The following is a 22,302-nucleotide window of genomic DNA, read 5'->3' as shown; positions in this document are numbered from 1 at the left end:
ATATTACAGGCTATAATGAGACCTTTATTCAAAATAAATCCTCTGCTTTGCTGATGTATAATCATCTTGGGCTGCTGCAATTTGGCGCATGTTATGTACCGAACTGTGTCCTCCCTTAGAATTCATGGGTTGAATAAAGCCCTAACCCCTAACATGACTATATTTGGTAATCCCTTTAGGGAAGTAATTAAGGTTAAATAAGGTCATAAGGGAGGGGCTTTGTGGGAAAAGAGAAATGTTTGAAGCATTTTGAGGAAATTTTACAGTGCAGAATTAGACAAGATGTTCTCTTTTATCTCTTTTCAAAGCAGTCTGTCAAATCTATAATAACCATCAGTGGTGTAGATTTGGATTTGATGCATTAAGTCTGGCCTAAAGATGAAAGGAAGCTGGAATAAGGGGCCCAGCAATACACAGATTAATCTAGCTACATACATGTGAGCATATGCACATACAGAAAGAGAGAGCTGGAAATGCATATAGCAAAATGTTAATAGTATTCTGTATCAGTAGTCATATTGTTGATATAATAAATCATAAATAATTTTCATTATTTTTGTGCTTTATTGGCTTCTCCAACTCGTATGGTGAAATTCTGTAAAACAATGATGATCCTAATAATAAGAACTAATATTTTTTGATCGATGGCATGATTTCATGTCAGGTGCTTTTCCAAATGTTTACATATACAGTAGTGCCACCTTATCAAAGATTTTGGTGTTTTTTGTTTTTTTTTTTGCTGTTTCAGTTACCCGAATTTGTAGCATGATAATATTAAATGGAAAAGTCCCAGAAACAAACAATTACAAACAATTCATAAGTTTTGTTATTGGAGGTTCAGAGTAGACTGTGGAGTGATACTCCATCTTTTGCTGTAATGCCTAAGATTAGGGCATTTACCCCAGCACTGAAGCAGCAGTACAGCAAAGCAGAGATAGTAAGTAGTGTAGGGTTATTGCATAGCAAGAGAAAGTGAGAATATCCCAGAGCAAGGGGACAAACAGATCAGCTAGGGACCAAAATGTGTAGAAATGATTTTTTTTTTCTGAGCTTTTGTTATAATGGTGATTTTGCCGTGGCATGAAACTTTGGCGTTCCAGTAGCCATGACTCTTCCAGTTGGCTCTGGCTGGCTCTTGCACAGCTGCTGCCCATTTGGGGAAAGTCATATGTCTCTACTGTTTGAAAATAGAGGGCATGTGCCTGTGTACTTGGGTCACTTTGCCTTTTCGGGCTTAACAGCATCAGCAGAAGGTCATATAATGATCAACTGACACTCAGAGCAGCTTATGGGCCATAACTTTAGGTGAGAAAATTTCTCGTTCACACCGACTGGGATGTATACCTCTTAGCAGAGTTGTGTTTAGGCCATGGGGAATCAGGGCAAAGGGGAGACCTGTCCCCAGAGAGAACCTCTCTGTCCTCATTTCCAGGAATGACTATCGAGAGCAGAGCAGCTACTTTCACTATCAGGAGGGAAGAAAGCCAAAGGGAGCCGGAAGTCACCAAGTATCAGGACATCCAGGGATTTAAAATAGCTGTTTGAGAAAATCTATATAGAGCTTAAAAGCAAGTTGTAATAGAACCTTACCCAATAGAAGCTGGCACCTGCCAAGCATTTTTTGCTCATTCCCATTGCTTGTTTCCCAGCATTGTTTCCTCAGATTTAATTTTTCCCTTATTAGCCTCTCACTCTCTGGATGATTTAGTCCTCTTTTAGATGTAACCATTATGCACAGTTCATAAGTAGAAATGCACTTTTCCTTAGTGCCCCTGATAGTCTCTTCTTAGATGGCTGCATCCACCTCCTCTCTACAAGTCCCACACGTGTTCATCAACTTGCCCTTCACTCTCCCATTGTCCCTAACTCAACTTTTTTCTTTTTTTTTTTCTACTGTGTCTCCCTCTCCCAAACACAGTGCAGAATTGGACAAGATGCTCTCTTTTATCTCTTTTCAAAGCATTCTGCCAAATCTATAATAACCATCAGTGGTGTAGATTTGAATTTAATGCATTAAGTCTGGCCTAAAGATGAAAGGAGGCTGGAATAAGGGGCCCAGCCATACACAGATTAATCTAGTTACATACATGTGAGCATATGCACATACAGAGAGAGAGAGCATCTGGAAATACATGTAGCCAAATGTTAATAGTTATTCATTTGGGCATTATATCTGGTCACTTCTATCTGTGGATGTTTCTGGAAGCCTTTGCAGGAACATCTTATCTCAGGTCTTAGTCTTTTCTTTTTCCAATTTATTGCTCATCTAGTCATCAATTATTCTTGTAGAACAAAATTCTGATCTTACCTCTCTCCTGCTTAACCACATCCAATAGTTTGCCCATTGTCTGGATAGTTAATATTCCTAAGCACTGAATGTATTTTTTCCATGTCTCTTCACCCCCAATTAAGTTTTGTTTTTACCAGCTCTTTTAACTTCTTAGCCAAGACTGATTTCTTAATATGCTATCAAGTGTGAGGTACATGTTATTTTAGCTGGAGAGCTTTCTGGAGATAACTATAATTTCTGGGTGGGGTGTCTTTACTTAGGGAGTATTGTAAATGGTCAGTACACTAGAGTGACACAGTATTTTGCTTATTCTGCTTGTTGATAGTAGCAGCCCCCAAATCATGTAGTATGCCCTGCTTTATTTTGGAGAAAATTAATCACATTCCAAATATACTTAAGCTGAAAAAAAGTAATCAAAATACAAATGTACTTTAGGAAATACCTCTCTTATTCTGCACTTTAAAGGTTTAAGTGTGTGTGTGTGTGTGTGTGTGTGTGTGTGTGTGTGTGAGAGAGAGAGAGAGAGAGAGAGAGAGAGAGAGATGCACTCTCTCCAAGGATCAAATTATTTCATTCCTTTCTCCTCCAATATTTCTTTATTCTTAAAATATCGATTTTTTTTTCCTCTTTTAGGTCATACTTTGTCCATTTGTGTTGGGAACTTTATTTAATTATTATTTTTATTCAAGGATTATAAACCATATCAAAGCCTGTTGTCACAAGATGGATCTGAAGGCCAAAATGCAATGTACTGTAGTCTTGTACAATATAGTAAGGTACTTAAGCCACGAGTAGTGTTATTTTTCTATGGTAAAGGAAATTTTTTCCTCTCCTCCTTTCACCAAAGCACACAACTAATTTTCATAAATTTCCTGCTTCAAAGTTTTTAAGTCAGTTGAATTATTGTTTGTTTTTTTTGTTGGTACCAGCGATTGAACCCAGGGGTGCTTAACCGCTGAGCCACACAGGATTTTTCTACATGTTTTTTATCCTAGTAAAAATTACTGTAGGCTCTTTAGTAGCAGCACATAGATATGGCAGACAGTTGTAAGAATATTATAGGTAGACATAAAAGTAATAGTAAGCATTACTGAACTTACTAGTTTCAAGAATACAACATTTCCAATTTCAGCTTTTAGAAGCCATGCTTCCTGCACCCCTAGTTCCAGCTAAAGGAATGAGATGTCTAGGAGGAAGCATGACATTTACATACACAGTGTCTGCATGTAGTTTAATGAAGTTTAGAAGTTAATTATTACCATTACTCGATTACCTTATTAGATCCAAGAAGAAAAACCAGTTAACAAATATTTATTGACACAGGAAGGACTGTATCATGAATATATAATGTTAGGTGCTGGGAAACAAAGTGGGAAAACAAAAGAGTTTAAAGACTGGAGGGGATGTTATACATTCAACAAGTGATCACAATATACTAAATAAATGAATTAAAGGCTACAGTGTACCATGAGCAAGAAATATAGGGAGGGTCAACAGTATAAATCTAATACATACATGCATGCACATGCACACATATTCAAAAGGACCAGAGCTTAGAATTTATCTTTTCTCTACCTTAAGTGACAGCTTTGTTTATTTGTAACAAGTAATATAAATAGAAGCTTGTATATAAAATTTATATGTACCTTTTTTCTGCTGCTGTTTATTGCTGCTTGATGAAAACAAACAGATTCTACTGATGCTGGTAGACAGAGTCACTGCAGTAAAATCTATTCGAGATGTGTGATTGTTGTGAGTTCTAATATAGATGAGTGGTAGATTCACTTATGAAATTTGGATGACGGTTTACCTAAGCAATTGAGCATGGTGGCTAAAGACTCTGGCTTCTGTATAACACTGGCTCTACTACTTACTAGTTGTGTAATCTCAGACTTTAATCTGTAAAATGAAGATATATAATCACATTAACAACCTCAAATTTAGGATAAGGATGAAATGTGCTAATACATGTAAAGCACTTGGAACAGTGCCTGGTACAGAGTAAGTGCTGTATAAATGTCATCTATTGTTTTTCTCTAACACGGTCCTGGATTTTTAGCCAACTAACTGAGCACAATAATATTGAATCTCATGGATACAGGAGATTTTTGTCAGGGGTATACCAGAAAAGCTCTATTAAGCACAGCTAAGGGAATCCAGGAATTTAGTACCATATTTATTGTCTTTAATATTGAGTATCAGGGTGTTAAATGATAAAGACAGTGTTTTCAAGTTAGAATATGACATTTTATTCTGTCACTGTTAGATAAAGTAGTAAAAACAGTAGTTGATTGTCTTCACATATTAGCTTCCTTTAGACTTTTCAAATGATACATTTGGCTTTTTACACAAATATATTGTGTCTTAGTTCAGTTGGACAATTAAGAACATAGATAGGAAGAGCTGATAGAAGCTTTTAATATGTGAAAAACCTCAGACATAAACCTTTACAATGTTATTAATAGGCATATCATCAACAACAGATTTTCAGATTTTACGCTTCACTCTGGACAAAAACAAGAGCATGACATCTTGAAGTTGTTCACTGGGTAATTTAAAACTCAGTTATAATGTGAACACCAGCTGCACATATCATGTTACTTGAGTTCAGCATCAATTAAAATTGTAAATGAAACTAGTCATATGTTCCCTTTCAAAGATGTTACTGTCCAAATCAACAAACTCAAAGCAACTATCCAAATCAATAAAGTAGCATGAATATTTTTACCATAAATATTTTGTTTGCGTTTTCTAAATCCATTTTTAGTGGGGGGCAGGTACCGAGGATTGAACCCAGGAGGGTTAAGCACTGAGCCACATCCCCAACCCTTCTTAAATATTTTTTTTTCTTAAACTTTTTAGTTGTAGATGGACACAATATCTTTAATTTATTTATTTTTATGTGGTGCGGAGGACCAAACCCAGTGCCTCATACATGCGAGGCAGGCGCTCTACCACTGAGTTACAGCCCCACCCCCACCCCCTTTAAAATATTTTATCAAGAGGCAGGGCCTTCCTAAATTGATGAGGCTGGCTTTGAACTTGCAATTCTCCTGCTTCAGCCTCCCCAGGCGCTGGGATTACTGTGCCACTGCTCCTGGGTTTAAATCTATTTTAAATTCTGATTTCTATTCTATTCAAATGAACTATAGTATGATAGTTAATACACATCAAGAGCTTTCTATGTAATCCAGGTGGCTTTATATTTTTGTTCTAACCAGAAAATTATTTAAAGCAGTCGCAACTTTTAGACAATACAGCCTCAAGGAGAAGAAAAGGGGGCAGCACTGAGAACTGAAATGTGTCGTCTTGAGGACTGTGTTCTTTATACAGCATTTATACTGACGTCATCTTTTACAAACTAAAAATCTTGTATCACTTATTTAGAAAAGAGAGTGGCGTTTTTAAGATGAGTATCTCCAGCTTGCCCGCCTCTGATGATGGCTATTAACCAAAAGAACGTACTCTTTTGGCGGCTATGGAAAATAAGACGGAAAAGTAAGAATGAGTTTTGCAGTGTAAATCAACCTCCCAGACAGCCAGTAAGACGGTGGATTCCCGGGCCCCGCCTTCTTCACAGCCACCCCCTCCGCGGGGTGGAGCACCTGCCAGGGCGCGGAGGGCGGGGCCGAGAGCTGTACTCTGCGCGCGCGGCCCGGGTTCCAGTGAGCAAGTGCGGCGGGACGCTCCGTGCGGTTGAGCGAGCGGGCGGAGTCCTGAAGGGTTGCGGGACCTGCGCACGATGAAACCCGAAGGGGAGCGGCCGACGGTCGGGGTTGCGTGCGATGGCTTCTCAGAGCTGGAGCTGCTGAAACTGCGCGCGGCGGAGCGCATCGACGAGGCGGCAGAGCGGCTGGGGGCCCTGAGCCAAGCCATCTGGAGCGAGCCTGAGCTGGCCTACGAGGAACACCGTGCCCACCGTGTGCTGACGGGCTTCTTCGAGCAGGAGCCGCCGGCCGCCTCCTGGGTGGTGCAGCAGCACTATCAGCTGCCGACCGCCTTTCGCGCAGAATGGGAGACACCGAGCGCCACGCGGTGCGCGCTGCACTTGGGCTTCCTCTGCGAGTACGACGCGCTGCCCGGCATCGGCCACGCCTGCGGTCACAACCTCATAGCCGAGGTTGGGGCGGCGGCCGCTCTGGGATTGAGGGGGGCCCTAGAGAGCCTCCCTGGGCCTCCTCCCTCGGTGAAGGTGAGGTGGGGCCGGTACATCCCTTGCACCTTAGTCCCTGGGCAGGTGTAGGGAGTGCACTTGACGTGTGGCCATCCCTTTGGCAAAAGGCAGAAAAGAATCCCCGAAAGAAAGTCAGGACTAAACGTGTTGCCGACTAGCGACCTTCTGCAGACTTTTTATTTCCACTTTTGTAGTTATAAACAACTCAGGAGATTCTTCTCTTGGAAAGAATTGAGAACCAAGCCTGGTTTTTGTTACGGGTTATTTTTGGTGACTGAGAGGCAACTGCAATTTGCTGACAAGTAATTCCTCCAATTACTTCAGGAGAAAGTAATTTTTGTAGGAAAACCTATATATATATATATATATATATATATATATATATATATAGAGAGAGAGAGAGAGAGAGAGAGAGAGAGAGAGGGGTATGATTTGCTTGGTATTTGAATAGGAAATTTTCAGCCATTAGAATCCTCTAACTTCTAGAATTATACTAATAATGGAAAAGCAAATGAACATTTAGTACAAAGATAAGTTCATCCTTAAGTCTTAATTTTTATTTCACAATTTTAAGAAATATACCAATTCCTTAAATGGGAAATGTTGTTTATGTTTGTCTTAGGCAAGTTTAATCTTGTGTTATTGTTTTTCCAGATGTTATATTATTCTTCATTCTGTGAGCTAAGATTCAATCATCATCACTCAGGTTAAAGGGAAGACAAATGTTTTAATATTATTTAGCCCATTTCCCCCCAATGTCAGTAACCTTTCTCTTTTGTCCTAACAGTTCCATCTCTCTAGGCTTTCCCTTTAGCTACCTTCTATTTTCAGCCGCTGGGGGCTGGTTTTTGCCTTAGATTAACTTTTTTGTTTTGTTGGGAAGGGGGAATATCCTTTGTCATTGCATAAAACATTGGAGAGATTTAGTTTTAACCAGGTTTATGAAAGACTGGGAACTGTCAGCAATAGACCATCGATTTTATAAGTCTAGAGTTAAGAATAAAGAGCAGCTAGTTTAAGAGTGTGGACACTATGGTTTCTAAAGAAAACTGGACTTTGAGAAATGTACCAACTTCTCATTCCAAATGATTGTTCTCAGTTTTAGCAAGGTTATCTGTTCTCAGTTTAGCAAGGTTATCTGTTCTCAGTTTAGCAAGGTTATCTGTCTTATCTGAAAATGGAATTTGAGCTGATTCTCTTTGCAAGCCAAGAATTTTTTTCCAGGTTGTTCCATTATGTTCAAAGACATGACCTTGAAAATATATGAGTTGTTTATAGATAATTTTCCTTTGCTTTTTAAAATTGAAGAAGTTAAGCTTAAGTTTCAAAGTAAAATGTTTATTCTGTAAAGTTTTCTTTTGTTTAATTAGGTGTTTAGTGACCAGTAAATCTGCCTTGGTTGATTAGTAAGTTTGTGTAGTAGTTGGCCATTTCTTACCATGGTATTAAGATTTGTTTAATGCTCTTCATAAGGGATTAATGAGTTAAGACTTTTTAAGTAGGTAGCTTATTAAGGAATAGTTCAGGCCAGCAGGTTAGGGCATCTAAGGTAATTTAGCTGTGCCTGAAGATTTGCTCTTTGACCTGGGGCAAGACACTTTCAAAACCACCCTCCCCAAAATGATGATGCGGGTTACTCATCTACCTCACACGGTTGTTGTGAGGATGACTAACAAGTCACTTGAAAAATTCCTTACCAGTAAAATGCTGGTGAATAGCTCTATACTTTTACTAAACGTCTAAGTCATGAAGAAGCTTTAAGAAATAAGTCCTTGCAAATTTTGAGGAACTAGGTATGTAATATTCAACTTTTTTCATATTTGCCATTAGTTATACAAATTTGAGTTATTACAAATAACTATTAATAAATATTGGGAAAGTTTCTTATAGTGTCCCTGGTACATACATTACTTCAAATTAGTATAATAATGTAAATTAAATTTTGTGATTAATTTAGCACCATATATTTTATGCCCACTGCATAAATCCTCTGTCTCCATAGTTTAAGAACCTTAATATAGATTGTGAGTACATGTTTGAGGGAACCTGTTTGATATTTTCCTACTAGGACTTTTTGTTGTTGTTTTGCTCTGAAATAGGTATTTCCCTCTAGATAAGTGTCCTGGGAACCCCTGCAGAAGAAGATGGTGGAGGCAAAATTGATCTAATTGAAGCAGGAGCTTTTAAAAACCTCGATGTTGTTTTCATGGCCCACCCATCCCAAGAAAATGCTGCTTATCTACCCGATGTGGCCGAACATGAGTAAGTAATCAAGTTGCAGATAAACTTCTTAGAGGATAACTGATATAGAATACTTTTATGTCTAAGGGCCCAACACTCCAAATTTTTTTTCATTTAAAAAGTAAATTGAGGGGCTGGGGACGTGGCTCAAGTGGTGGCGCGCTTGCCTGGCATGCGTGCGGCCCGGGTTCGATCCTCGGTACCACATACAAACAAGGATGTTGTGTCCGCTGAAAACTGAAAAATAAATATTAAAAAAATTCTCTCTCCCTCTCTCTCTTAAAAAAAAAGTAAATTGATATGTGCATGTATGAATATGGTATAATGAATCCCACTACTGTGTATAATTATAATGCTCCAATTAAAAACAAAACAAAAAAACCCAGTAAATTGAGTCAGATGCAGTGGTGTGTGCCTATAGCTGCAGTTACTTGGAAGACTAAGGCATGCGTGAGGAGTGCTTGATCCTGTATGAATTAGGAGACCAGAATGGGCAGTGTATTGAAACCCCATCTAAAAATAGAACAACAAAACAAAAAGTATATTGTAAGGGCTGGGGATAGAGTGCTTGCCTCCTATGCACAATGCCCTGGGTTTAATCCCCAGCAACCCCCCCCCCCCACACCCACACAAAAGTATATTGTAAGATAATGTGATGTCTTAATTACATTGAATGACATTTGGTAAGACTCCAAAACAAAACAAAAAGTGTATTGAAAGATAATGTGATGTCTTGATTAACATTGAGTGACATTTGGCAAGACTCTTCTAATTGAGATTTATTATAGTATTCATAATAGGGCTGCTAAAATAGTGCCTAAAAAACATAGGAGTAGCAAACAGAACATGGTGACATTTGTGTTCTGTTTTGAACTCTGAGAGGAATCTGATTTCTGGAAAGTGTGTATTCTTTGATAAGGAGTTGCCTTTGCAACTGAAAAGATTTGTAAGAGATGGTTTTATTAGTCAGCCTACTTGGCCCCAGGCCTGTTTCAGTGTCTGGCTTCTTTGTTTTTTCATGGGTCATCTTTTTAAGATTTCCACAAAAGAGGAACAAGATGAAGAATTTAAAGAAAGTTATTTATCTCTTTAAATTTCTAATAATGAATAAGATAAAGCAAGTTTTTCCTATTGGCCACCTTTCCCATATCCAGTCCCTTCTTTGCTGTTGTTGTTTTCTCCAGTGCTGAGGATGGAACCCAGGTCCTTACACATGCTAGGCAAGCACTCTACCACTCAGCTACAGCACTAACCCTCCAGTCCCCTCTTTAGAGGTGTATTTATAGCACATGCATAGGTTTATAGGACATGCATAGGTACATGTATAAATTAAATATTGAAGGAAGGTTTGTTGTTTTTTTCTCTCTCTCTGAGGAATTCAGCTTAACACACACACATACACACATTTTATTTTGTTTTATTGAGGTACTCAGGGTTGAACTCAGGGGCCCTCTACAACTGAGAAACATCCCCAGCTCTTTTTTTATTTTTTGAGACAGAGACTTCCCATGTTGCTAAGGCTGGCCTGGAATTTACAGTCCTCTTACCTCAACCTCCTGAGTCACTGAGATTACAGGCATGTATCACTATGCCCAGCCATTCAATATATTGTTCTAGCTAGTTGCAGTGGCACATGTGTGTAATCCCAGTGACTCAGGAGGCTGAGGCAGGAAGATTGTGAGTTCAAAGTCAGATGCAGCAATTTAGGCCCTAAGTAACTTAATGAAACCCTGTCTCAAGTAAGAAAGAAAAAAAAAAAAAGGGTGGGGAGGTGGCTAAGTGGTTAAGCACCCCTGGATTCAATCCCTGTTACCAATAAATAAATAAATAAATACACAAACAAACACACACATTGTTTTGGCCCTATTTTTTAATTTAATTTTTTTTTTTTTTTTTGAAATGGGTCTTTCTGTGTTGCCCAGGCTGGCCTTGAACTCTTGATCCTCATGCTTCAACCTCCAATAGCTGGCACCAGAGGCAAGTGCCACCATAACTAGTTCACAGGCCCTTGTTTTGTTAAAACAAAATCAAACAGTTTGTTTTGAAAATAATTTCATATTATTTTGCTTGAAGTATGTTTTTAAAGGCCAAAATATTAATGCTAATATAAAATAACTTTTAATATTTCTTTTCCTGTAGTTTATTGTTCTTTAATTGTATATTTAAGTGCTCAGTGGAAGAGCGCTTGCCTGGCAAATGTGAGGCACTGGGTTCGATTCTCAGCACCACATATAAATAAATATATAAAGATCAGTAACCAACTGAAAAAAAATGGTACTAGAGCCATTTTCATAAAGGACTTCCTTTTCCATTTTATACTCTAGTTTCAAGGTGATGGTGAAAAGATATATGTCAAGGAAATAAGTATCTTACAATCTTATAAATGTGTTTGAATGTTTTTACTTAACTTCGTTCTGCTAACAGAATGTGAGGAATGACATAAGAATTGGTAGCATTCTAAGAACTCCTGAATGTCCAGATGGTTTTTTAGTCTAAATGTGAACAATACTAGTTTAAAAAGTGTTAACTAAGTAAGTCAATCACTTAGTTACACTATTATTTAGTTATAAAGTTATAAGTATTTAATTCATAATCTGAGAATATGAAAACCATGGAGTGAAGTAATGATAATTTATAGAATTTTAAAACATTAATGAAGTATGGGGATATAGCTCAGTAGTGGGGAGCTTGCCTAGCATGTATGAGGCCCAGGTTTCATCCCCAGTGCTGGAAACAAATTAAGTTAAATAAAATGTTAGCCACCTAAAGTATTTGGAAACATTAAAATATTGCTAGGGTATCTTATGATAACATTGTGAGTATAAAGTGATTTTCAAAGATTATCTTAGCCCATTTCAAATGTTACTTTCTAATAAAGAATTATCTGAGTTTTTTTTTTTTTTTTTTTTTTTTTTTTGTGGTGCTGGGTGCTGGGATTGAACCCAGGGCCTTGTGCATGCAAGATAAGCACTCTACCAACTGAGCTATATCCCTAGCCCTTATCTGAGTTTTTGCAGACTTTTGATAGAGAGCTATCATCATTCAGTGTAAAAGGATGCAAGAACTCCTATTTTATAATTGCATCATGTAATATAGTATTGCATATGTGTTCAAGTTGAATTGTGTACAAATTTAATCTGTAGGAGGTTGGTTGAGCAACATTTTCTTTCTCTATTTAGAATGCTTTCTTTGAGTTAAGTACTATGTCACATAATAATAAGTTGTAACTAATGCAAGTAAATGTAGTGCTTTTACTGCAAATAATTTGCAAGTAAAAATTTCAGCAATGTGAATTAATTTTGAATAATAGTTTGGTAGTTCTAACTACCTGCATTTTTTTTTTTTTTTTTTTTACTTTAGTGATACTGGAGGGAGTAATTTTCAATGATTTTTTTTTTTAGTTGTAGATGAACACAATATCTTTATTTTATTTTTACATGGTGCTAAGGATCCCACCCAGAGCCTCATGCGTGCTAGGCAAGTGCTGTATCACTGAGCCTGAGCCCCAGCCCCAGCCCTTTCAATGATTTTTTTATTTCCTAGTGTGACTGTGAAATACTATGGAAAAGCATCTCATGCTGCTGCTTACCCCTGGGAAGGAGTCAATGCCTTAGATGCTGCTGTTCTTGCCTACAACAATTTGTCTGTGTTAAGACAGCAAATGAAACCAACCTGGAGAGTTCATGGTATTACTGTCATATATTTTGTATAATGGTGCTTAATATATTTCAGTGAAATATAATTAATATTTGATTTTTTTAAAAATTGGAGACATAGTTATGTACTTCATATGAAAATTCTAAAATTTTGAACATTTTCAGAATTCATGTGTCAGGGTACTAGGATATTTATATGTGGATAGGAAGATATTTACAACTATTGTACATAAATGGAATGGCCATCTTTGAGCAATAGAGCTGAAGTTTTATGTGGGGAACTGTTTTTTCTGTCAGTGTTTGAAAGTAAGAACTTGATTTTCTGGTTATCCCATTGTCTCTTAATGTTAACAACATTTTGTCCATTCCTCAAATTTAAAAAGGTGTAACGATTACTGGATTTTAATAAAGGTTGTTACATCCTGAAGAACATCTTTTTTTTTAAGATGTTGATGGACCTTTATTTTATTCATTTATTTAAATGTGGCGCTGAGAATTGAACCCAGTGCCTTACACATGCTAGGCAAGCACTCTATCACTGAGCCACAGCCCGGCCCCATGAAGAGCATCTTTTAAATAAATTATGTGTATCACCATAATATAAATACAGTAATAAAGTATACTGTCTTAAAGGTACATATTTTGTTATAGTTTAATATCTATTTTTTTACCTGTTAATTTTGCTATAGGCTGAAATCAGTTAGTAATTGCACTTTTGTCAATTTCCTGCCTTATTTTCTTTAAAAGGAAAAAAAATAGGAATTTTTAAATAATAGAAATATATATTTTTTAAAATTTATTTTTTAGTTGTAGTTGGACACAATACCTTTATTTTATTTATGTTTTATGTGGTGCTGAGGATTGAACCCAGGGCCTCACACATGCTAGGTGAGTGCTCTACCACTGAGCCACAACCTCAGCCCCTAGAAATATATTTTTAAGATGATGGAATGTGCTGGACATTATTATCCAAAGTACATGTATAAAGACAGGAATTGGTGTGAATATACTTTGTATACAACCAGAGATATGAAAAATTGTGCTCTATATGTGTAATAAGAATTATAATGCATTTCACTGTCATATATAAATTTAAAAAAAGAAAGACATTTTTAAGTAGGCCATATAGAATTAGATTTTGCATATCTATTTTATTATTACTTTGGATAAATCTTCATTCTGTGTAGTTCCAAATGTGTTTGTTTTGACAGTTTATAGTACTTAGGATCCTGACCTGCATGATTTCTTTTTGGTATGAAAATTATTTTCCCAGAGGTAAATACCATTTAGAGGATTTATGGAATTCTTGAAGTATGAGGGTAATTATAGAACCTCAAACATTGTTTTTTTTTTAATGTCAAAATTTTATCAAACAGTACAACTGTAGTAAAATAATGAAAAATTTTCCCAGAGAGCTTATGATATTACCACATTTTTTATAGTTATACATTTTTAAAAATTTTTTAATGATCTAGATTATAATTTCTTTCTGAGGTGCTGGGGATGGAACTCAGGGCCTTGCTTATGTTAAGCTAGTGCTCTATCAGTGAGCTATACCCTCAGCCCTGAATCATAATTTCCTAATGTTATATAGATTCCTTAGAATAAAGTACTTATAAGCAATTTTTTTCCCTCTTAGCTAGGAAATATCACTCTCTCAATAGAAATTTATGTTGTATAACTGTTAAAATGTTTGATTTTGGTATATCAGTGAAGTAAATAGGTTTAGATTATTTTTCTTTATGTACATATTGTCTAAAAAACTTACGGATTATATTTAACCTTAAAATAATGATCACAGGCTTAATTTCAGTAATTTGATTCTTTTTATAGGTATAATAAAAAATGGTGGTGTAAAACCAAATATCATTCCCTCTTACTCTGAATTAATTTATTACTTCCGTGCACCCTCATTGAAAGAACTTCAAGTTTTGACCAAAAAGGCAGAAGATTGCTTCAGATCTGCAGCTTTGGCTACAGGGTGCACAGTAAGAACTTTTAAGAGTTAATTATAATCAGAGGTATATATGTGGGCTTGGGCTGTTTATGTTAAATTACATTGAAACCTAACTTGCTTGCCTCCTTCTCATTTGGTGGTGGTAATATTTTGGTGCTGGGGATTGAACCCAGGGCCTGTACTCACTGGTGATGTCTGGAATTTGTAAAGTGAGTTGGTCTAATAATTAATGTGAAAGCCTTTAATTCTTATGTATTTTACTCAGTGTCTGAAAAGGGAAGACTACACATCTTTTTTTTTTTTTTCTTTTTTTTTTTGGTACCGGGGATTGAACTCAGGGGCACTTAACCACTGAGTCACATCCCCAGTCCTATTTTGTATTTTTATTAGAGACAGGGTCTCACTGAGTTGCTTAGCTCCCTGCTTTTTGCTGAGGTTGGCTTTGAACTTGTGATCCTCCTGCCTCAGCCTCCCCAGCCATTGGGATTACAGGCATGTGCCACCACTCCTGGCTTACACATCATCTTATAGAGTAATTTGGATATTGCTGCTCTAGAATCCCTGCCTTTTGGCAAGTTGCAACCTTCATTGTTGGCAATTATGCTTTTAGAAATGCTTACAGTAAACGGAACTTAATGTCAAAATCTACAAAAGCTGTTTTTGTTAAAATAGTGATACAAATACTCATAATGGCTGGAATGGAAGTTAAACACAGAAGTTAGTCAAGAGAATTTGCTGATTTGCATTTAAGTATCAGTCATGTATGGTATAAAGTGGGGTGAGTTTTAGGATTATATAAAATAAGAATTTTGCACATAGTCTAGTTGGAGAGACAAGATCTTGACTTGTGCTGCTCAGCCTCGAAACATTATTTGTATCTCTGAGTCTCCATTTTCTCACTTGAAAATAGGGATAATGACACAATCTTAGAGTTCTTTTGAGAGATAAATGAAATAGTGTTTGTGAACAGGTAAGAGCATAACCTTCACATGTATTAACATTTTTTCTGTCCTCCGTAGTCTAGTGATGTATGATTTGTTCACATTGTAGCAGTGTTTCATGGTAGCAGTAATTCTCAGACAGTGTATGTTAAGTGTATTAATAGTAATGTGGATAGTAAGTGTCAGGAAGAATCTGAGACAGGAAATCACTGGCCTGGGGGTATTAAAAGGAAGATTTTATGGAAGACTATAGATCTGAATGGAGCTTTTAAGGATGATCATACTTTCAGGTATGTGAAGGACAGAGAGTGAGAGCGCACAGATGGGAAATGTGATCAACAAAGGGAAGAATTCTGTAAAAGCTCATGTTGTGTTGTTGTGAATACATAAATAAATACATGGACAATTGTAAGAGCAAGTACATAGCCTCATATGCCATTACAGACAGTAGGTATAGAATTAGTATATAATTGTAAAGCATCCATAGCTTAGGGCAGTACAAACTAAGCTTTTATTCCCTTACTTACCTATTTAAATATTTGTTTATAAAATACATATGTGAACTCTTACCATTAGCCTATCTCTCAAAGTGTACAATATTCCCTTAGTAAAGTTTATTGTTATAGTATTTAAATCTATTTAAGTGATGTTTTAATAATTTCTTATATTTTGACTGACTTGAAAGATGTGACTAAATTGTCATTGTTTCTACCTTAGATGTTACCAAGAAGAGAAGAAATGTGATCTCTGCTATTTCATGATTGGCATTTGCTATTATTTTTGATATTATATTTAGTCCAAGGGAATTGCTGATTTGAGTTAGTCCTGAATCTATAAATCCACTTAACTGGGCACATACACACCCCAGGCCAGTGATTTCTTGCCTCAGATTCTTCCTGACACTTACTATCCACATTACTATTAGTACACTTAACATACACTGTCTGTATCATCATACGCTTAAATTAATAAATGAGGACCACTGTCAACCCCTTCTCATTGTGAAACTTTGGTATTTCTTGCAGGGTACCTTTCGGACCAGGCAGGGGTATCAGTGTCATTTTGAATGTTGAATGTTAGTGAAGCTCAATTTTTTTTCTTTTGGACACTGAAACTAGAGTGGTATTCCTCAGACTGGTTTTTTTGGCCACCTGCATCAGAATTACTTGGGGATGCTGGTTAAAATAGTAATTTCTGGGCTCTCCCTACACCTTCTTCAGGTGACTGAAGTTGACACTTGCTGGCTAGTTTAGAGCTTGGTGACATTATGTGGTTTAGATCATTTAAAACATTAGGGAGGGCTGGGGATGTGGCTCAAGTGGTAGCGCACTCGCCTGGCATGCGTGTGGCTCGGGTTCGATCCTCAGCACCACATACAAACAAAGATGTTGTGTCCGCTGAAAACTAAAAAATAAATATTAAAAAATAATAATAAAATAAATAAAACATTAGGGAGATAGGGTCTTAAAAACTTTCATTATAAGGTACTTTTTTTTTTTTTTTTTTTAAGGTAGGGAATTTGAGTAAGCTTATGTCTGGATGGAAAAGTGCCCCCTCTTGGCTGGGCATGGTAACACATGCCCGAAATCCCAGTGGCTTGGAAGGCTGAAGCAGGAGGATTGCAAGTTCAAAGCCAGGCTCAGCAATTTAGCGAGGCTCTATCTCAAAATAAAATATAAAAACTGGCTGGGGTTGTGGCTTAGTGGTTAAGCACCTCTGGGTTCAATCCCCAGTACACCCCCCCCATCCCTGGCCCAAAACAACAAATCTGTTCCTGTTAGAACCCTCACTGGATTGAAAATTAGAGAATTTGCATTTTTTAAATTTCAAAATTTGTTTTGTAATTTTTTTTATTAGGTAGAAATTAAAGGTGGAGCACATGATTATTACAATGTTCTACCCAACAAGAGCCTATGGAAAGCTTACATGGAGAATGGAGAAAAGCTGGGAATAGAGTTCATTTCAGAAGATACAATGCTGAATGACACTTCAGGTAATTAAGTTCTTTTATTGTATTTCGAGCTACCTGAGGATGAGTAATGCCATCTTCAATTAAATGGTTTTGGAGGTAAGGAAGTACTGCTGATGTTTTTAATGACATTTTCACAAACTTAATGGTTGGGGGAAAACTAATGGATTCTTCAGTGAGTATAGACTGTCAAGTTAACAGACTTGTTTTTATAAGTAGCCAACCTAGTTTTTGATCTGTTTTCTGAATATTTCTAGTGTTTCAGTTTCCTTAGTTCTAATTTTTGAATAAGCTACTAAAATGGGATATAGAATTTTTTTTATTGGTTGTTCAAAGCATTACAAAGCTCTTGACATATCATATTTCATACATTAGATTCAAGTGGGTTATGAACTCCCATTTTTACCCCAAATACAGATTGCAGAATCACAACGGTTACACATCCACATTTTTACATAATGCCATACTAGTGACTGTTGTATTCTGCTACCTTTCCTATCCTCTACTATCCCCCCTCCCCTCCCCTCCCATCTTCTCTCTCTACCCCATCTACTGTAATTCATTTCTCTCCTTGTTTTTTTCCCAGTCCCCTCACAACCTCTTGTATGTAATTTTGTATAACAATGAGGGTCTCCTTCCATTTCCATGCAATTTCCCTTTTTTCTCCCTTTCCCTCCCACCTCATGTCTCTGTTTAATGTTAATCTTTTCCTCCTGCTCTTCCTCCCTGCTCTGTTCTTAGTTGCTCTCATTATATCAAAGAAGACATTTGGCATTTGTTTTTTAGGGATTGGCTAGCTTCACTTAGCATAATCTGCTCTAGCGCCATCCATTTCCCTGCAAATTCCATGATTTTGTCATTTTTTAGTGCTGCATAACACTCCATGGTGTATAAATGCCACATTTTTTTTTATCCATTCATCTATTGAAGGGCATCTAGGTTGGTTCCACAGTCTAGCTATTGTGAATTGTGCTGCTATGAACATCGATGTGGCAGTATCCCTGTAGTACGCTCTTTTAAGGTCTTCAGGGAATAGTCCGAGAAGGGCAATAGCTGGGTCAAATGGTGGTTCCATTCCCAGCTTTCCCAGGAATCTCCATACTGCTTTCCAAATTGGCCGCACCAATTTGCAGTCCCATCAGCAATGTACAAGAGTACCCTTTTCACCACATCCTTGCCAGCACTTGTTGTTGTTTGACTTCAGAATGGCTGCCAATCTTACTGGAGTGAGATGGTATCTTAGGGTGGTTTTGATTTGCATTTCTCTGACTGCTAGAGATGGTGAGCATTTTTTCATGTACTTGTTGATTGATTGTATGTCCTCCTCTGAGAAGTGTCTGTTCAGGTCCTTGGCCCATTTGTTGATTGGGTTATTTGTTATCTTATTGTCTAGTTTTTTGAGTTCTTTGTATACTCTGGATATTAGGGCTCTATCTGAAGTGTGAGGAGTAAAGATTTGTTCCCAGGGTGTAGGCTCCCTATTTACCTCTCTTATTGTTTCTTTTGCTGAGAAAAAACTTTTTAGTTTAAGTAAGTCCCATTTGTTGATTCTTGTTATTAACTTTTGTGCTATGGGTGTCCTATTAAGGAATTTGGAGCCCGACCCCACAATATGTAGATCGGAGCCAACTTTTTCTTCTATCAGACGCAGAGTCTCTGATTTGATATCAAGCTCCTTGATCCATTTTGAGTTAACTTTTGTGCATGGTGAGAGAAGGGGATTCAGTTTCATTTTGTTGCATATGGATTTCCAGTTTTCCCAACACCATTTGTTGAAGATGCTATCCTTCCTCCATTGCATGCTTTTAGCCCCTTTATCAAATGTAAGATAGTTGTAACTTTGTGGATTAGTCTCTGTGTCCTCTATTCTGTACCATTGGTCCACCCGCCTGTTTTGGTACCAGTACCATGCTGTTTTTGTTACTATTGCTCTGTAATATAGTTTGAAATCTGGTATCGCTATACCGCCTGATTCACACTTCCTGCTTAGAGTTGCTTTTGCTATTCTGGGTCTTTTATTTTTCCATATGAATTTCATGATTGCTTTATCTATTTCTACAAGAAATGCCGTTGGGATTTTGATTGGCATTGCATTAAACCTATAGAGAACTTTTGGTAATATCTCCATTTTGATGATGTTAGTTCTGCCTATCCATGAACAGAGTATATTTTTCCATCTTCTAAGATCTTCTTCTACTTCTCTTTTTAGGGTTCTGTAGTTTTCATTGTATAAATCTTTCACCTCTTTTGTTAGGTTGATTCCCAAGTATTTTATTTTTTTTGAAGATATTGTGAATGGAGTGTTTTTCCTCATTTCCGTTTCAGAAGTTTTGTCGCTGATATACAGAAATGCCTTTGATTTATGCATGTTGATTTTATATCCTGCCACTTTGCGGAATTCATTTATTAGCTCTAATAGTTTCTTTGTAGACCCTTTTGGGTCTGCTAGGTATAGAATCATGTCATCTGAAAATAGTGATAATTTAAGTTCTTCTTTTCCTATTTTTATGCCTTTAATTTCTTTCGTCTGTCTAATTGCTCTGGCCAGTGTTTCGAGAACTATATTGAATAGAAGTGGTGATAGAGGGCATCCCTGTCTTGTTCCAGATTTTAGAGGGAATGCCTTCAATTTTTCTCCATTCAGAATGATGCTAGCCTGAGGCTTAGCATAGATAGCTTTTACAATGTTGAGGTATGTTCCTGTTATCCCTAGTTTTTCTAATGTTTTGAACATAAAAGGATGCTGTACTTTGTCGAATGCTTTTTCAGCGTCTATCGAGATGATCATATGGTTCTTACCTTTAAGTCTATTGATGTGGTGAATAACATTTATTGATTTCCGTATATTGAACCATCCTTGCATCCCAGGGATGAATACTACTTGATCATGGTGCACAATTTTTTTGATGTGTTTTTGTATCCGATTCGCCAGAATTTTATTGAGGATTTTTGCATCTAGGTTCATTAGGGATATTGGTCTGTAGTTTTCTTTCTTTGAGGTGTCTTTGTCTGGTTTCGGAATCAGGGTGATGTTGGCCTCATAGAATGAATTTGGAAGAGCTCCCTCTTTTTCTATTTCCTGAAATAACTTGAAAACTATTGGTATTAATTCTTCTTTAAAGGTTTTGTAAAACTCCGCTGTATACCCATCCGGTCCTGGGCTTTTCTTGGTTGGTAGTCTTTTGATTGCTTCTTTTATTTCATCCATTGATATTGGTCTGTTCAAATTGTGTGTATCCTCCTGACTCAGTCTGGGCAAATCATATGACTTAAGAAATTTATCGATGTCTTCACTATCTTCTATTTTATTGGAATATAGGTTTTCAAAATAATTTCTAATTGTCTTCTGTATTTCTGTAGCATCTGTTGTGATATTGCCTTTTTCATCCCGTATGTTAGTTATTTGAGTTCTCTCTCTTCTTCTCTTCGTTAGCATGGCTAAGGGTCTGTCGATCTTATTTATTTTTTCGAAGAACCAACTTTTAGTTTTGTTAATTTTTTCAATAGTTTCTTTTTTTCTTTCTTTTTTTTTTTTTTAGAGAGAGAGAGAGAGAGAGAGAGAGAGAGAGAGAATTTCAATATTTATTTTTTCAGTTTTTGGCAGACACAACATCTTTGTTTGTATGTGGTGCTGAGGATCGAACCCGGGCCGCACGCATGCCAAGCGAGCGCGCTACCACTTGAGCCACATCCCCAGCCCCCTCAATAGTTTCTTTTGTTTCAATTTCGTTGATTTCCGCTCTGATTTTAATTATTTCTTGCCTTCTGCTACATTTGCTGTTGTTTTGCTCTTCCTTTTCTAGGGCTTTGAGATGAAGTGTGAGCTCATTTATTTGTTGGTTTTTCCTTTTTTTGAGGAATGACCTCCAGGCGATGAATTTCCCTCTTAAAACTGCTTTCATTGTGTCCCATAGATTCCGATATGTTGTGTCTGTATTTTCATTTATCTCTAAGAATTTTTTGATTTCCTCCTTTATGTCTTCTGTAACCCATTGATCATTCAGTAACATATTGTTCATTTTCCATGTGATGTAGGATTTTTCCTTCCTTCTTTTATCATTGATTTCCAGTTTCATTCCATTATGATCAGATAAAATGCATGGTATTATCTCCACCCCTTTATATTTACTGAGGGTTGCCCTATGGCATAATATATGGTCTATTTTTGAGAAGGATCCATGTGCTGCTGAGAAAAAAGTATATCCACTTGATGATGGTTGATATATTCTATATATGTCAGTTAAGTCTAGGTTATTGATTGTGATATTGAGTTCTATAGGTTCTTTATTCAACTTTTGTTTGGAGGATCTGTCCAATGGTGAGAGAGGTGTGTTGAAGTCACCCATAATTATTGTGTTGTGGTCTATTTGATTCTTGAACTTGAGGAGAATTTGTTTTATGAACGTCGCAGCACCATTATGTGGTGCATAAATATTGATAATTGTTATGTCTTGTTGGTGAATGGTTCCTTTTAACAGTATATAATGTCCTTCCTTATCCCTTTGATTAACTTAGTCTTGAAGTCGATTTTATTCGATATGAGGATGGCCACCCCTGCTTGCTTACGAGGACCGTGTGCGTGGTATATTTTTTCCCAACCTTTCACCTTCAGCCTGTGTATGTCTTTTCCAATCAGATGTGTCTCCTGGAGGCAGCATATTGTTGGATTTGTTTTTTTAATCCATGTTACCAGCCTATGTCGCTTTTTTGGAGAGTTTAAGCCATTAACGTTTAGAGTTACTATTGATATATGGTTTGTACTTCCAGCCATGTTTGATTATTTATCTTCTTTTTTTTTTTTTAATTTAGTTTGTTTCTCCATGATTAGCTTGGGCCCTCTGTCTTTACCGAGGCACTTCCCACTGATGGTTTTGGTTATTGTTTTTCATTTCTTCCTCGTGTAGTGTTTTCCTCAAGATGCTTTGCAGTGCTGGTTTTCTGGCTGCAAATTCTTTTAACTTTTGTTTATCATGAAAGATTTTTATTTTGTTGTCGTACCTGAAGCTTAATTTTGCTGGATACAGAATTCTTGGTTGGCATCCATTGTCTTTCAGTGTTTGAAATACGTTGTTCC

At 36.9% G+C, this 22,302-nt stretch overlaps 1 protein-coding gene across 1 annotated transcript in view; it reads left to right on the top strand.

Moving 5' to 3' along the window:
• The first annotated feature begins 5,368 nt into the window (after nucleotides 1–5,368).
• The window catches only part of Pm20d2 (peptidase M20 domain containing 2), a 28,132-nt gene continuing 11,198 nt past the window's right edge, over nucleotides 5,369–22,302 (top strand). The window contains exons 1-5 of the mRNA XM_027928356.2: nucleotides 5,369–6,482; nucleotides 8,578–8,726; nucleotides 12,249–12,391; nucleotides 14,195–14,349; nucleotides 17,117–17,252. Coding sequence (XP_027784157.1) covers nucleotides 6,033–6,482; nucleotides 8,578–8,726; nucleotides 12,249–12,391; nucleotides 14,195–14,349; nucleotides 17,117–17,252 — 1,033 coding nt within the window. The 5' untranslated portion in view covers nucleotides 5,369–6,032. The remainder of the gene's footprint in view (nucleotides 6,483–8,577; nucleotides 8,727–12,248; nucleotides 12,392–14,194; nucleotides 14,350–17,116; nucleotides 17,253–22,302) is intronic.

The sequence above is a fragment of the Marmota flaviventris genome, chromosome 6, assembly GCF_047511675.1.
Source record: "Marmota flaviventris isolate mMarFla1 chromosome 6, mMarFla1.hap1, whole genome shotgun sequence".
Lineage (NCBI taxonomy): Eukaryota > Metazoa > Chordata > Mammalia > Rodentia > Sciuridae > Marmota > Marmota flaviventris.
The sequence above is the reverse complement of the archived record's forward strand: the minus strand, read 5'-3'. Positions and strand labels throughout refer to the sequence as shown.